Source organism: Cuculus canorus, chromosome 24 (assembly GCF_017976375.1).
Source record: "Cuculus canorus isolate bCucCan1 chromosome 24, bCucCan1.pri, whole genome shotgun sequence".
NCBI lineage: Eukaryota > Metazoa > Chordata > Aves > Cuculiformes > Cuculidae > Cuculus > Cuculus canorus.
Genome location: NC_071424.1, coordinates 7,588,780 through 7,603,213, shown reverse-complemented (window position 1 = coordinate 7,603,213; position 14,434 = coordinate 7,588,780). Strand labels below are relative to the sequence as shown.

The following is a 14,434-nucleotide window of genomic DNA, read 5'->3' as shown; positions in this document are numbered from 1 at the left end:
ACTGGTCTTCAGCCCGGTGTGCCTGCTCACCCTATGTGACACTTTCCTTCCCTCTCAGCCCCCCATGTCTGCCCTCTAGGAGCTCCTCTGCTGTCCCCCTATAGTTTTCCTTGCCTCTGTTTCTCCCAGTCAGACTGGGATGACTCCACGCTGCCCTGTGGAGCTGGGTGGCCTGTTAGCTGGGGATGGGGCACATGAAGGATGAACACTGGGGAGTGGATGGCTGTGCTGCCTCTGTCCCAGACCATCCTAGTAAGCATCTCTGCAGATCAGGAGGTCCAGCACAACCCCAGGGGCACCTGAGGGGGATGGAGCAGTGGCCTTGCATGGGGGCACACCAGCAGCTGTGGGGATTTCCTGTAGTCTTGCTCTCTCTTCACCACCTCTGACTCCTGGTGCTTTTGGCTCTCAAAATAGCCTCAGAGATGGTTTTCTGGTGGCTGCAGTGGAGGATGAGAACAAGACTTCCTCTGCTGTGTTTCCAAGCTGCTCATCATGGTAATGCTCCCCAGGCCAGCTGTGCCTAGTGGGACGCTGGCAGCCTCAGTGTGGGAGGGCCATCTGCCAGCTTGTGGGGCTTGAGGGCTTTCCAAGGGCCCTGTTACATGTGGGGAAAGCAAAAACCCACTGCCTGATGGCCCAGTGATCGAGGCTGTTGGAGCCTGTCGAGGGCTTTGCCCACTGGTCCACCCTGCAGGCATGGATGTCAACCCAGGAGTTCTTCTGCCACTGTGCTGAGACGTGTCCTGCAGCCACCCTTGTCCAGGCATCCTGAGGAGAGGTTGTGATTTATCGGCTCTCCTGTGCAGCACAAGCATGTGGCTGCGTGCTGGTTGCCAACCCTGCTGTCCCAGCAGTGGCACAGGTTTTGGCACTGCTGATCCCCATCGTGTGACTCTCCTCCTGGGAGCAAGGCTGTCAGAGCAGGGTTTAAATCCTTGTGGAGCCCGTTTTCACCTGGGGCAGCCAGGAACGGATTAGCCTGATCCACTTGGCTGGCCAGGAGCCTGTGGTCCTCAGGTGACCCTTCTCTCCGTACTGGGACATGGGTGCGAGAGGGTGACTTGTGGCATTGAGTGGTGGTGGCAGGGGGACAGATGGGCAGGGGTGTCTCTCCACCCTAGGGCAAGAGGATGCTGCAGGGTTAGGCTATAGACAAGGGCATCCTCTGTCAGGTCCAAGTCCTCAGGGTTTTCCCTGCCTGTCCAGCACTCTCTGGCCTCCGTGTTCTCTTTCCACTCAGCAGAGGTGACCTCAGGGAGCTGTGGTGGGAGAGGGACTCTGCTGGCTCCTGTGGCCAGGGGCTCTCTAGGGGGAGTAGGGAAGGCTGGGGGCATGTGTAGGCCCTGAGTGTCCACTCAGGTTCCAGGGATGGGCGTTCTGAGAGTGTCCTGATTCCCACACAGCTGCTTGTGTGGGTCAGGGACAGGACAGGGTTGGGCAGCTGGAACCAACCCAGCTGCACCTCAGAGCTTCGTGGGGCAGATGGGCACATGTGCACGCCCACAGCCGTCCTTGTGGTGCCATGTCCTAGCTGGGTACCTGTGCGAGCAGGTCAGTCCTTGCCTGTGCATCATCTGTACATGTGTTTGTCCTCTCCTACACTTGTATGCACACCAACCCTCTGGTCAGCCTTGTCTACAAACACACACATGCATGTTGTGTGTGAGCACGGGTGCAGCCCTGGCCGTGCAGCCATTCCTCACAGGGCTGCGGCAGCAGGACGGCAGAGGGCAGCTCCTCTTAGTCCCCACTGTGCCGGGCTCCAGCAGTCTCCTGCTCACTGCTGTTCACCCACACCCCCTTCCACTCCCCTCAGCTCTACAATGAGGAGATACTGGACCTGTTTGACAGTGCCCGCGACCCTGACGCACGCCACCGCAAATCCAATATCAAAATCCATGAAGATGCCAATGGGAGCATTTATACTACGGGAGTCACCTCACGCCTCATCAGCTCGCAGGACGAGGTAGGATGGAGCAGACGTGGAGAAGGGGTGGTGGCTAGGTGCCCTCCAGGCAGGGCAGGAGGGGGATCTCAGCTGGGACAGGACAGAACAGCCCAGGATGGTACAGGGAGAAGTTGGTCTGCCCACAGGGCTGCCGCAGGGTGCTGTCCTGACTCCCTAGCAAGGCTCTTGAAGGTTTTGTTCTTCTCTGCCCCATGTTGTTGCAGCTGATCCAGTGCCTAAAGCAGGGGGCTCTTTCCCGCACCACCGCCAGCACCCAGATGAACGTGCAGAGCTCCCGGTCCCATGCCATCTTCACCATACACCTATGCCAGATGAGAGTGTGCACCCGCCCGGAGCTGGTGAGATGTGCTTCTGCCTCCTGGGTGAGACCTATGCAATGCGTGGAGGTCCCTTGCAAAGGGAGAGGGGAGAGGGCTTGAAGACTTGCAGAGAGAGGCAGGGCTTTGTCTTGCTTCTTTGCAGCAACAGCCAGCATTAACATTTAATGAGGGCTGAGGTCTGCCCTGGAGCAGCCTCATCCAAGGCAGGGATGCCAAAGGCCAAGGGATGGCCCAGAGCAAGCTGCTGTGGGATCCTGTTCCCTGTCCTTGAGGATCTGGATGGAGACGGAGAACGCTCAGGCTTTACTGACCACCTGAGTGCAACTGAGGTAGCTCCTGCCGCCTCCAGGTCTGTGATAGTGACCCTCTCCATGTGTGCCTGGCTGCAGGTGAACGGGGAGGTGACCAGCCTTGTCGATGGAGCCCAACCCACCACTGAGTATGAGACCCTCACGGCCAAGTTCCACTTCGTAGATCTGGCTGGCTCAGAGAGGCTGAAGCGAACGGGTGCTACTGGCGAGAGAGCGAAGGAAGGCATCTCCATCAACTGTGGGCTGGTATGGCCAAAATGCCAGTGGTGAGGGCACAGCTCTGCTGCTGCAGGCAGGACTCTGGGGCTGGGTACAGATGGGCACAAGGGTGTAAATCCCCAAAGGGTTGAGGTCTGGTAACTTGAGCTTAAACAAACTCCAGGGCTCGATGCTGCTCCTCGGTGCATGTGGGAGAGAGCAGAGCCCAGGGGTGGAGGGGCGAGTGGCAAGACTGGCAAGGGAAGCCCTGTGCCTTCCCCTCTTGAACCCAAACCTGCGTGGCAGAGATGCCCTAGCGTGCTGGCTGAGTGGCAGCTATGTTCTCAGCAAAAGCTGAATTTGGGGGTGGCCTTTCCTTTGTGTTGGTAGCTGGCCTTGGGGAATGTCATTAGCGCCCTCGGAGACCAGAGCAAGAAAGTTGTGCACGTGCCCTACCGTGACTCCAAGCTCACTCGCCTGCTTCAGGATTCCCTCGGCGGCAACAGGTATGGGGGTCCCAGGGCAGGGGCCGGGGAGGACCACAGGGGCTGCCCCCTGCAAACAGGGCCGAGGGTCTGTGGAGCCCTGGAGGAGCTATTTCGGGACTCCAGTGCCTCACGGGTTGCCCACTGGTGGGGAGGGTCTGCTCCCTGACAGGCAGTCCATCACTTTGCGGGTGTAAAGCCCTTGGCTCCTCATGAATCCCAGGTACAATTGGCCAGCTTGGGCAGAATGAGCTGGTGTAAATGCTCTGGAGTCCTTGTGGATTTGGGACTTGGCCGGTGGTGTTGCCCAGCATGGGATGCATTGAATACCTTGCCTGCCTTGGGGGTGCTTTTCCAAAGACCTCGTTCTTCCCCAACAACCCTGGCGAGTGTGGGCTGGCTGGTGGAGGTTGGCTTTGCTCAGTGCTGAGTGGTGGGGATCTTGCTAGTGCTCTGGCTCAGGGCTGAATCCAGTTTATATCTTGGTTATAAAACACATAAGGGCATAGGATGGGTGTCCAGGTACTGAGTTGGTGTAGTGTGGGGGAAACTGTCCTTTGACCCTTACCTTACCCTCCCCAAGCCAAACCATCATGATCGCCTGCGTGAGCCCATCTGACCGGGACTTCATGGAGACCCTCAACACGCTCAAGTACGCCAACCGGGCTCGCAACATCAAGAACAAGGTGGTCGTGAACCAGGACAAGACAAGTCAGCAGATCAGCGCCCTGCGGGCTGAGATTGCCCGCCTGCAGATGGAGCTGATGGAGTACAAAGCAGTGAGTGGCTGTGGGAGCCTGCAGCGGTGGGATGGAGGCAGGAGCAGAAAGCCTCCTCCTCAGGTTTGAATTGGGGTGGGTTTAGCAGGAAAGACCCTCCTGCGCTCTGTCCCTGTTGGTAGGGATGGCTGCTAGGAGAGCTCAGGAGGCTTCAGGGCTGAGGGTTCAGCTCCTGCCCTGCCACAGGCAGGACCTTGGGCAAGTCTCCTAGGGATGCTAAGGCGGGGAGAAGCCTTGAAGCATCTCTCACCCTCTGCCTGTTGAGCTAAGGCCTTCCTGGTCCTTAGATTTGTCACTGCCCCTGCTTTGGTAGCTGGGGCTGCCCCCAGGGGTGCAGAGGTGGGCCCCCACATCCCAACTCACCCTATGCTCAGGGACTGCCCTCCTGTCCCCACAGGGCAAACGGGTCATCGGGGAGGATGGCTCAGAGAGCTACAGTGACCTTTTCCGCGAGAATGCCATGCTGCAGAAGGAGAACAACACCCTGCGCATGCGGGTGAAGGCCATGCAGGAGGCCATTGATGCTATTAACAACAGGGTCACCCACCTCATGAGCCAGGAGGCCAATCTCATGCTGGCCAAGGCAGGTGAGGCTGAGTGTGGTGTGGTGAGTCAGCCCAGCCAGTGTAGCTGGGATGGGTGCTGTGGTGCCTTGACCCACCTGCACCTCTGCTCCTCCAGGTGATGGTAATGAAGCCATTGGTGCCCTCATCCAGAACTACATCCGGGAGATTGAAGAGCTGAGGTGAGCTAGACTCAGGGCTGGTGAGGCATTGGGGTCCCCAGGCCGGTGGGTGCTCTAGTGGGGTCTGAGCCCAGGTGTGGCTTACATCTTCCAGCTTCATTGGGGTGAGTCGTAAGCCCTGATGGAGCAGCTGCTGAGACCACTGGGGCTGTGGGAGTCTCAGCCTTGGTGCTGGGCAGTGCTTTGGCCATTGTCATCCTTTGTGTGGCTGTTGATGGAGGGGGACATCCTGATGGGAGTGCCTGGTGTCTCCCAGGGGCTGCTGGCTCCCTAAAGCTGGGTCCGTCCCAGTTTCTTGCCTGTTCCTGGGACCTTGTCTCTCAGCATCCTGACCTTCTAATCCAACATGAATGGAAATGACTTTGTGGTGGCTCTGGCCCTGGCTTACACCATCCGAAAGTCAGGCAAGATCCCCTCCTCTAGAGACAGTGGATGTCCCCTCTTTGATCACATCCTGTCTCCGCTCCCTAGGACAAAGCTCCTGGAGAGCGAGTCTATGAACGAATCTCTGCGCCGCAGCCTCTCCCGTGTCTCTGCCCGGCCCCCCTTCTCCATGGTCTCATCCCCAGCATCCAGCCTGGCTGGCCTGTGCAGCCCTGTCGTTCCACTGGATATGGAGGCCTCCGATGTCCTCCAACGGGCCAAGCAGGACCTGGAGCGCCTGAAAAAGAAAGAGAGGAGGCAGCAGAGGAAAAGGTGAAGGCAGCTGCTGTGCAATGCTGGGAAAGGGGAGTCTGTCGGCCCTTTTGGGGTCATGTATCCTGCTTCTTCCCCCTTACGTGTTAAAGCCAGGGCACCCAGACAAAGCCCAGACCCCTGAGTTCCCCTTCCAGCACTGCCTTGCCCTTGGTCTCCTTTTCACCCACCACATGATCCCAGAGGCTGTTTTCCCAAAGGCTCCAAAAGGAGGAGGTGAGGGGAGCTCTGGTAGGACCTGTTCCTGGGCTCCCCACCCTGGGGCTCACAGCACCCTCTGCTCTCCCCCAGCCCGGAGAAGGAAGCATTTAAGAAGCGGCAGAAGCTGCAGCAGGACAATGGGGTGGAGATGGATGAGAATGAGGTGGAAGAGGTGAGCAGACTTCATGCTTATACCAAGGGAGAGGTGTTTGGGTGCAGAGCATTGTCATTGCCACTTGTGGGAAAGGAACCAAGCCCAGCCTGGTCCTGACAGAATACTGATGGGGTCGTGGAGGTGACGGCCCTGTGCTACAGTAGAGGGGAGCTGGATGCTCCCCAGCTGGCCCCACCATGGAGTGAGGAGCCTGTGGTTCAGACTTGGTTTCAACAAGAATGAATGAAGGGATGTGGTCGTGCAATGCTGCTCAGCTGGGAGGGGATGGATGCAAGGATGGATGGGGCACAGAGCTGAGCTGCTCCTCTCAACAGCGTGTCCTGGGGGTCCAGAAATGGTGCTGCAGCCCCTGGGCATCCTGTGTGGGAGGCTGAGCCCTGTGGTTGGGGCCATTGCTGTGGGCTGAGCTCAGGTTTGAAGGAGGGAAGAGCTGCAGAGAGAGGGGCAATCCAATGCTGGAAGCTGAGGTGAGGCACTTGTCTCTCAGGAGGAGGAGGATCAGGATGAGAGTGACTGTGAGGAAGAGGATGGACGCGAGGATGAAGATGAGGACTCAGGCAGTGAAGAGAGCCTAGTGGACTCGGACTCGGATGCTGAGGAGAAGGGTAAAGTGCAGAGCCACACATGCAGTCCAAGGGATGGGGGCACATTTATTCATGTCTCCCGGGCACTACTGAGGTGTGGTTGTGGGAAGAGAGTCTGCTGGGGTGCCCCAGCCATCTCTCCTCTGGGGTGCTTGGGGAAGCACCATGCATGCTGTAGGGAGTCTCCAGCACCCTTTCGGGTGCTGCTACACCCCAGCAGTGTGGTTTCCCATTGGCTCCATCTGCCTTGTTCTTGTGCTGTGGCTCAGGGGGCATGGGAGCAATGCTGCCCCATCCCTCCCAGCCTGACTGTCCCCCACTGCCCTCCAGCCGTGAATTTCCAGGCTGACCTGGCGGATCTGACTTGCGAGATAGAGATCAAACAGAAGCTGATTGATGAGCTGGAAAACAGCCAGCGGCGCCTACAGACTCTCAAACACCAGTATGAGGAGAAGCTGATCCTGCTGCAGAACAAGATTCGAGACACACAGCTGGAGCGGGACCGGGTCCTGCAGAACCTCAGTGAGAACCTCCTGAACCATGGGGTCCCATCCCTGCAGAACTGGACTTCAGTCCCCATTTCTCCCCATCTGACTCAGAGCCAAAGTATCCACCCCCTGCACACAGTGCTGGCTCTGTTCGAGCTTTGCCATCCCCTGCCTCTGCTTGAGCCCCTGGGACCCCCAAGATCCTGCTTGTCTTGCTCTGGGAGTGTCAGCTGAGGAGCTCCTGACCCAGGGTTGCTGGAGAGGTGACTGGAAGGGATGGTGAGGCAAAGCCTTTGCTAGTCTTGAACACTGCTTCATGAGATGTGGAAGCGCTCAGGGAATCTGAGGTGCTGAGGGGAACAGGAGGACCTGAAAGACCATGTAGCGTTACTGATCTCGAGGCTCAGCAGGGTGGGATCACCCATGCACTTGGCTGTAGGTCCAGGGCTGCAGCTCCTCTCAGCCCAGCGATTGTGCTGTAACTACTGTCCCCCCCGTGCTAAACCCTAACCCACCTCGTCCAGTGGGTGTCCCCAGGCAGCCCCCTGCCCGCGATGGTGCGAGGGAGCGATGCCCAGTGCTTCCAGGCAGGATGTGTCATTGTTGCATGCCCTCTTCTTGCTCCCCCAGGCACCATGGAGTGCTACACGGAGGAGAAAGCAAACAAGATCAAAGCAGACTATGAGAAGCGGCTGAAGGAGATGAATCGTGACCTGCAGAAGCTCCAGGCAGCCCAGAAGGAGCATGCTCGCCTGCTGAAGAACCAGTCCCGCTACGAGCGGGAGCTGAGGAAGCTGCAGGCAGAGGTGGCCGAGATGAAGAAAGCAAAGGTAGCTGGACATGCCGGGCAGGGAGGCAGCCCTGGTCTGGTCTGGCTTCCTTGTTGAGATGCAATGTTTTCCCACAGGATGTCTGTCTGTCTGGTGGGTGCCCTGGGGCAGTAAGATGCCTGCACTGACACATGGTACTTTCCTGTTTCCAGGTTGCACTGATGAAACAGATGCGGGAGGAGCAGCAGCGGAGGCGATTGGCAGAGACCAAGAGGAATCGGGAGATCGCGCAGCTCAAGAAGGAGCAGCGCCGGCAGGAGGTGAGGACCCAGCCTGCCCACATGCCACTGGGCCTCCCTGTGCAGGGGAAGAACAGGGCTGGCTGGGGGGTGGATGTTTGTCCTGCTTAGACAGAATGAGCTGATCATAAATAGCAGTTGGTCAAACTCGGGGTCCTGCTGCACCTATGGCCTCGTCAGGTCCAGCAGAGCACAGCTGGCTGGCTGGTTCCCCAGGGCCTCCTGCAGCTCCCAGTGTAGTTGTGGGAGATGCTGTGAGCTCCCTGCCATGCTTGGGGTGGGAGGGGGCAACGCACCATCAGGGCCAGCCTCACGGCTGGAAACCTGCTCACTGTTAAAAATGGACTGTTCATGGCAAAGTAAGTGTTCTAAGCTTGGGTGGTGGGAGCCATAGACTGTGCCCATCGCTGGGGTGGCTGTGCAGGACTCTAAGGGGGTCTCTCCATCTGTCTGTCTCTCTCTCTCTCTCCCGTGCAGTTTCAGATCCGGGCTCTGGAGTCTCAGAAGCGGCAGCAGGAAATAGTGCTGCGGAGGAAAACCCAGGAGGTGAGGCTGGAGCCCTTCCTCCAGGTAGCCATCAGTCCCCACTGTGGTCCTGGACCCAGCACTTGGCTCAGAGGCGTCCTGTCCTTCAGATAGTGCCAGCTCTGGGAGGTACCAGGTTTCCCAAAAGGGTGGGAGGACTTCTGTAGCTCAGTAACCAGGTGAGAGAGAGTTGCAGGCAGCAGAGGAATTGCCCGTGTCCTGGAGCTGCTGAGCACAGCAGCAGAGGGTGGCCTATGAGGGAGGTGAAAGCCCAGGGGGCACAAATGGGCTGGGGATTCAGGTCTCCAGAGCTGCCACTCTTGGGCCTATGGGGACCTGGGGCTGATGGTGACAGGTTTGGGCTGGGGGTACCCATCTGATGGCCTGTCCTCCTCTGGGCAGGTCTCTGCACTGCGCCGTCTCGCCAAGCCCATGTCAGACCGGGTCGCGGGCAGGACGAGCCAGAAGCCAGCGATGCAAGACTCAGGTGCAGAGGTCTCAGCCAGCACCACCTCCTCTGAGCCTGAGTCTGGTGCTCGCTCTGTCTCCAGCATCGTGCGCCAGTGGAACAGGAAAATCAACAATTTCCTGGGAGACCCCTCATCCTCTGTGAATGGGGCTCGGCCTGCCAGGTCAGAGCAGAGGCTGTATGGATGAGTGATGTGGCATCCCAGGACTGCCACGTGTGGCTTTTGGCTCGTGGAGGACATTGAATGCCAGCTTCTTGCTGTGTGTTTGGTCTGTGTTAAACCATGACCCAGTGACAGACTGTGCTGTCAGCATGTGACTGTCACCTCAGCCTGAGCCCAGTGCTGGCCTTCCGTGAACGTTAAACGCCACAGCACACCCTGCTGGGCTCATCTCTTGTTCCTATGGAAAAGTGGGGCAATCCAGAAACGATGTAAATGCCTCCTCCGTTCCTGGCCAGCCAGAGCCCAGACATTGTTTTGGGGTAAGCGCAGCTTTCCACGTGGGTCATCCATGTGCCTCTTCTCCCCTCTGGCAGTAGGAAGAAGTTCCCCAAGAAGGGAGCAAGCCAGACCTTCAGCAAAGCCGCCCGCCTCAAGTGGCAGTCACTGGAGCGGCGCATCTTTGACATCGTCATGCAGAGGATGACTATCATCAACTTGGAGGCTGACATGGAGCGACTCATCAAGGTGACAGTGGTGCTGGGGATGGAGAGGGCTGGGTGGTGGGTGTGGGGCAGTGGGATAACTGTGCTGAGAGTGCCCATTCTGCTCCATTTTTTTCCCAGAAACGTGAGGAGCTGGCACTGCTGCAGGAAGCATTGCTGGGCAAGAGGGCAAAACTGCAGGCAGAGAGCCCCAAGGAGCAGAAGGGGCTGCAGGAGCTGAACGAGGAGATTGAGGTGCTGGGGGCCAACATCGACTACATCAATGATAGCATTTCTGACTGCCAGGCCACCATCATGCAGATCGAGGAGACCAAGGTGGGTGGCTGGACCAGGCCCAGCTGGCTTGGAGGGAGCAGGAGAATCCCTGGGAGGTGAGGGTGGGCATAGCCAGGCTGGGCATCCCAGAGTCCTCTGAGCTGTGCCGCGCACTCTGCGGGGCTGCACCCACACTGTCACTTTGCGTTGCAGGGTCCGTTGTGAAGGGCTGCGCTGCTGGTCCTTGCGTGCCCATGGACAGGCTGCTGGTGCCCCAGGGCGCAGGGAAGCTGCAGCCTCTGTTCTGCCTTGAGGCTGTTGGTGACTTGTACCCATGGGAATTTCATGTGCTGCAGAGGACTGACATTTTTTCCTGCAGAAACCCTGCAGGTTTTTTGTCTAGTTTAGACACTGGGCACTCCATAGAGACACTGTGTGGCTCCTGGCTCTCCTCTAGCGGCTGCATCCCAGGCCAGAGGCTGTGCGCTGTCCCTGGTTTGTCCCCAGCTGTCACCTATCTTGATAGGGAAGAAGGGGCACACATTAATTAATTAATTCACACATCAGCCCTTGGGCCAGTCTGCTGTGGATTCAGGTGAGGCTGGTGTTGGTCAGGCGAGATTAGTGTCAAATTAAGTTTGGGCACCAGAATTCCTGTAGCAACCCAGAAACCCTTTGAATAGTGTTGGCCTCCTCCATGTCTGGATCTTCCCAGTAGTCACTTGGGCAGACCAAGGAGAGTGAATGTCAGGACTGGGCAGTGCTAGAAGGGCGGTGAATGTGCTGTTCTGGCCATGGTGCCTGTTCTGCCCATCCCACATCCAGCAGCAAACCTACCCAACCACATCCAATACCCATTGCTCCACGTTTCAGGAGGAGCTCGACTCCACAGACACCTCAGTGGTGATCAGCTCCTGCTCCCTGGCTGAAGCCCGGCTCCTGTTGGACAACTTCCTGAAGGCTTCCATTGACAAGGTGCAGGCTCGGATGCATGACAGGAAAGGGAGGGAGGGTACCAGGGTGGGGACTTGGTGGCAGGGACCCGAGACACCAACTTGAGGCGTGGCATGGCCATCCTTCCCCAGGGGCTGCAGGTGGCACAGAAGGAGGCCCAGATCCGTCTGCTGGAGGGGCGCCTGCGGCAGACGGATGTGACAGGCTCCTCGCAGAACCACACCATCCTGGATGCCCTGCGGGAGAAGGCGGAGTCACATCCCGAGCTGCAGGCCCTGATCCAGAATGTCCAGCAAGGTGGGACCCCGTGCTGGTGCATCCTTGGGACAGGCTCGCTGCCTGTGGGGTGAGGTGCCGATCCATGCTGGCCTGCCAAGAAGCACCTGAAGGTGCCACAGCAGAAACCAGCACACTCAGGGCTACCCCAGGAGTGATGCCGAGTGGGGACTTGTGCTCTGGCTGCCACACAACAGGGATGAGGACTGGCCTCACCCAGTCGCCCGACTGCTCCCTGCACTGCACGGTTCAGATGGGGCTTAGCTCAATGGGGTCCCCTTTGCGCTACTGATGTGCTGTCATCCTCCTGCACAGAGAATGGCTACACCAGCACGGATGAGGAGATCTCGGAATTCAGCCTGGCCAGCGATGGAAGGTGAGTGGGAAGGGGAGCAGAGATGTCTCTTAAACACCAGCAGGGAGTGTGAACTACGTCATCTGTTGGAGAAGGCGTGCTAGGGAGTAGGGGCTGACCCAAGTTGTCTGGTGGGTTTGTGGCAACTTGCTCTCTAAAATGACTTTGGCACTGAAGATCCATCTCTGCTCCCATCTCCTTGCAGCATCTCCCAGTCTTTCACCATGAAGGGCTCAGCCAGCCAGGATGACTTCAAGTTCAAGGTTAGTTGGCCTTTCAGTGTGGCTATGTCACAGGGAATGGGAGAAGGGATGGAGGGGCATGGTGTTCTGCAATGCTCCAGGCCTTTGCTTTGTAGTCTGACCCTTGGAGAGCCACGCCTGGCATAAGGCGGTATGGCTGGTCTCTGCATGGGGTCAGGTCTAGGCAAGGGGGGAACACAGGCCTTCTGCTCCTCTGAAGCTCTAGGGAGTTGGGGGACATCCACCACACCAGCCAATACCCCCTGGATTCAAGTGGGCACCATCCATTGGTGCTGCATCCATTGTGAGCAAAGGTGGTGGAAAGCCTGTTGTTCTGCACAGGCTGTCACATTTTTTTGGTATGGAGAGCCAGCATGGTGATGGGATCCCTGCGTTATTCAGGGGGAACTTGATCTCCTGCGGCCAGAGAGCATGAGCTGCTCCACCCCACAGCTCTCTGGATGATGCCGCTGTCCTCCCCCCTTGCTGCCTGTGCCTGAGCCCTCTGCCCTGCTCTAGGGAGAGCCCAAGCTCTCGGGGCAGATGAAGGCAGTGTCAGCGGAGTGTCTAGGACCCACACTGGACGTCTCCACCAAGAACATCACCAAGTCCTTGGCATCCCTCATGGAGATCAAAGAGGATGGGATCAGCTTCTCCATCCGAGACCCCTATTACAAGGAGAAAGTGTCACGCACCATCAGCTTGCCCACGCGAGGAAGCACCTTGTGAGCATGGGGTGATGGGTCTCTGGGCATTGGGAGGCTTGGGCCAGCAGGTGAGAAGCTGGGCACTGGCTGTGGAGATGAAGAGTGGGAAGGGTGAGGCCGATTCTGCATCTGTCCAGGCCTGTCTGCAGCAAACAGTGGTGGATTTCTTCAGTGGGCCTTGGAGAGTTTCTCAGGGTGGGTTGGTGTCACGTGTAGATGGAGAGATGAGTAGTCCAGGAGGAGGGAAAGAAATGGGGCATGTGAGGGCCCCTGGCTCACTACTCTGGGTTATCAGCCTTCTTGGATGCTTCTTGGGTTGCCAAGTCTCCATTTCTGTGGGGTGACTTGAGGCGTCCTCTGGTCTTGTGTTTGTGATTCCAGGGCATCCCAGCTTCTTTGCTTTGCTGGGAAAGGACATGGGTGTCCAGCACAGAGGGATCCCAGCAGAGGCAGCGGGGACTTATGGTACTTTTGTTTCACTTTCTTTAGTCCCAGGCAATCCCGTGGCTCGGACACTTCACCTCTGACAAGGAGGAAATCCTATGACCGTGGGCAACCTGCCAGGTGAGCCCAGAAGCTGGAGAAATTGCAGCTTGGACAGGGAGAGATGGGTGGCCCGGACATGTGGGGAGAGATGCTTGCTGGGCCAGCTCTTGCTGGGCCCTGGTGTGCCAGGAAGCTACCACATGAGCAATTCCCAAGTCATGTGTCCGTTTAATCCTTCCTGGCTCAGGCCTCCAGATGTTGGCTTCACGCCTCCCTCATCCCCACCCACCCGTCCACGCAACGACCGCAATGTCTTCTCTCGTCTCACAAGCAACCAGAGCCAGGGGTCTGCCTTGGATAAGTAAGTCTTGGTGGGGTGGGAGGATCTGTGTGATGGGGACTCATGCTCTTAACAGCAGGTGGCACATACTGGATCCCATGGTGGGGTGTGGGAGCACAGGACCTGCGTTGGCTCAAGTCAGCCTTCTGCCACCGATTTTGCTTCCTGCTCCTGTCGATGAGGGAGCAGATGCTTTGCAAGGGACGCGCTGGACCCTTGCCCTGTCCTGCATGCTGCGTATCTCCTCCAAGCTGGCCGCTTACGGGACCTCAGAGTCCTGGCCTCTGGCTAAGCCCTTCTTGGAGACTTGGCGAAGCAAGATTGGACAACTGGAAAAGGCTGTTGATCAGGATGGGGTGAGGCGGATCGGGGCTCACAGGAAGCTGATGGACTGACACCAACCAATGCTGCCCCTGCCTGCCTCTTCTGCAGGTTGGGCTGCCCTCGCCTCGGAGCATTGCTAGGAGCGCTGACGTTCCCTGGTGGAGACCTGCTGTCTGCTCCTCACATGCTCTCCTGCTCCTCTGCCCTCTCCCCTGGTTCTCCACATGTGCTTCTCTTTCTCCCTCTCTCCCCTCCTCCTCCTGTTTGTCCTACACTGGCTTGGATGCAATAACAATCCTCCATCTCTGTCTCCTCTGCTGCTTTTTCTAGTCTGGGTTTTCTCTCCCATAATCCTGCTAATTTTCTGCCCCTAGGTCTGATGACAGCGATTCCTCTGTCTCGGAGGTGCTGAGGTATAGAAAACGTTCTATTTATTATCCCTTCCTCCTCTCCTCCTCCTTCTCTCTGTCTCATGAGTATGCTCTCCCCTGTCCCTGCATGCTCCGCCTGCACCTTTGCTGCTCTCCCCCACCTCCCAGCCTGTGTGTGCTGTCCTCTCCTGGCATGCCACCTCCAGTGTCTGACACTGTCCCTCGGTTGTGAGTTGGAACTGTTCCTGCTCTGCTCAGCCCCTGGAAATGTGGTGCTGGGCTCATCTGTGGGCACTGGCTGGTTTGGGGTGGCAGCATGTTCTGCTCTGTCTCTCTGATGGGCTCTATTCTGCATGACACTACCGTCTCCCCTCCCATCCCCCAGCTCTCAAGCAAGATGGTGTGATGCTGGGGAAGGGGGCAAGCAACACTGAGTGCTCC

The 14,434-nt window shown here is 57.9% G+C and overlaps 1 protein-coding gene across 8 annotated transcripts in view; it reads left to right on the top strand.

Annotated features, from left to right (window-relative positions):
• Positions 1-14,434, top strand: part of KIF21B (kinesin family member 21B) — a 41,649-nt gene that overhangs the window by 15,643 nt on the left and 11,572 nt on the right. For 3 of the 8 annotated variants that reach the window (XR_008453511.1, XM_054087754.1, XM_054087753.1), the window contains exons 4-28: positions 1,820-1,969; positions 2,176-2,310; positions 2,682-2,849; positions 3,192-3,307; positions 3,870-4,065; positions 4,463-4,652; positions 4,747-4,810; positions 5,282-5,506; positions 5,798-5,879; positions 6,370-6,487; positions 6,797-6,988; positions 7,585-7,784; positions 7,937-8,044; positions 8,501-8,569; positions 8,951-9,180; positions 9,555-9,705; positions 9,804-9,998; positions 10,812-10,913; positions 11,024-11,189; positions 11,484-11,544; positions 11,729-11,786; positions 12,285-12,490; positions 12,962-13,036; positions 13,206-13,319; positions 13,997-14,035. Coding sequence is in view for 4 of the 8 variants with exons in the window: in XM_054087754.1 (XP_053943729.1) it covers positions 1,820-1,969; positions 2,176-2,310; positions 2,682-2,849; positions 3,192-3,307; positions 3,870-4,065; positions 4,463-4,652; positions 4,747-4,810; positions 5,282-5,506; positions 5,798-5,879; positions 6,370-6,487; positions 6,797-6,988; positions 7,585-7,784; positions 7,937-8,044; positions 8,501-8,569; positions 8,951-9,180; positions 9,555-9,705; positions 9,804-9,998; positions 10,812-10,913; positions 11,024-11,189; positions 11,484-11,544; positions 11,729-11,786; positions 12,285-12,490; positions 12,962-13,036; positions 13,206-13,319; positions 13,997-14,035 (3,410 nt within the window). In the remaining 4 variants the exon portion in view is untranslated. The remainder of the gene's footprint in view (positions 1-1,819; positions 1,970-2,175; positions 2,311-2,681; positions 2,850-3,191; positions 3,308-3,869; positions 4,066-4,462; positions 4,653-4,746; positions 4,811-5,281; positions 5,507-5,797; positions 5,880-6,369; positions 6,488-6,796; positions 6,989-7,584; positions 7,785-7,936; positions 8,045-8,500; positions 8,570-8,950; positions 9,181-9,554; positions 9,706-9,803; positions 9,999-10,811; positions 10,914-11,023; positions 11,190-11,483; positions 11,545-11,728; positions 11,787-12,284; positions 12,491-12,961; positions 13,037-13,205; positions 13,320-13,996; positions 14,036-14,434) is intronic. The other 5 variants (XR_008453512.1, XM_054087755.1, XR_008453514.1 and 2 more) reach the window with 3 other exon arrangements.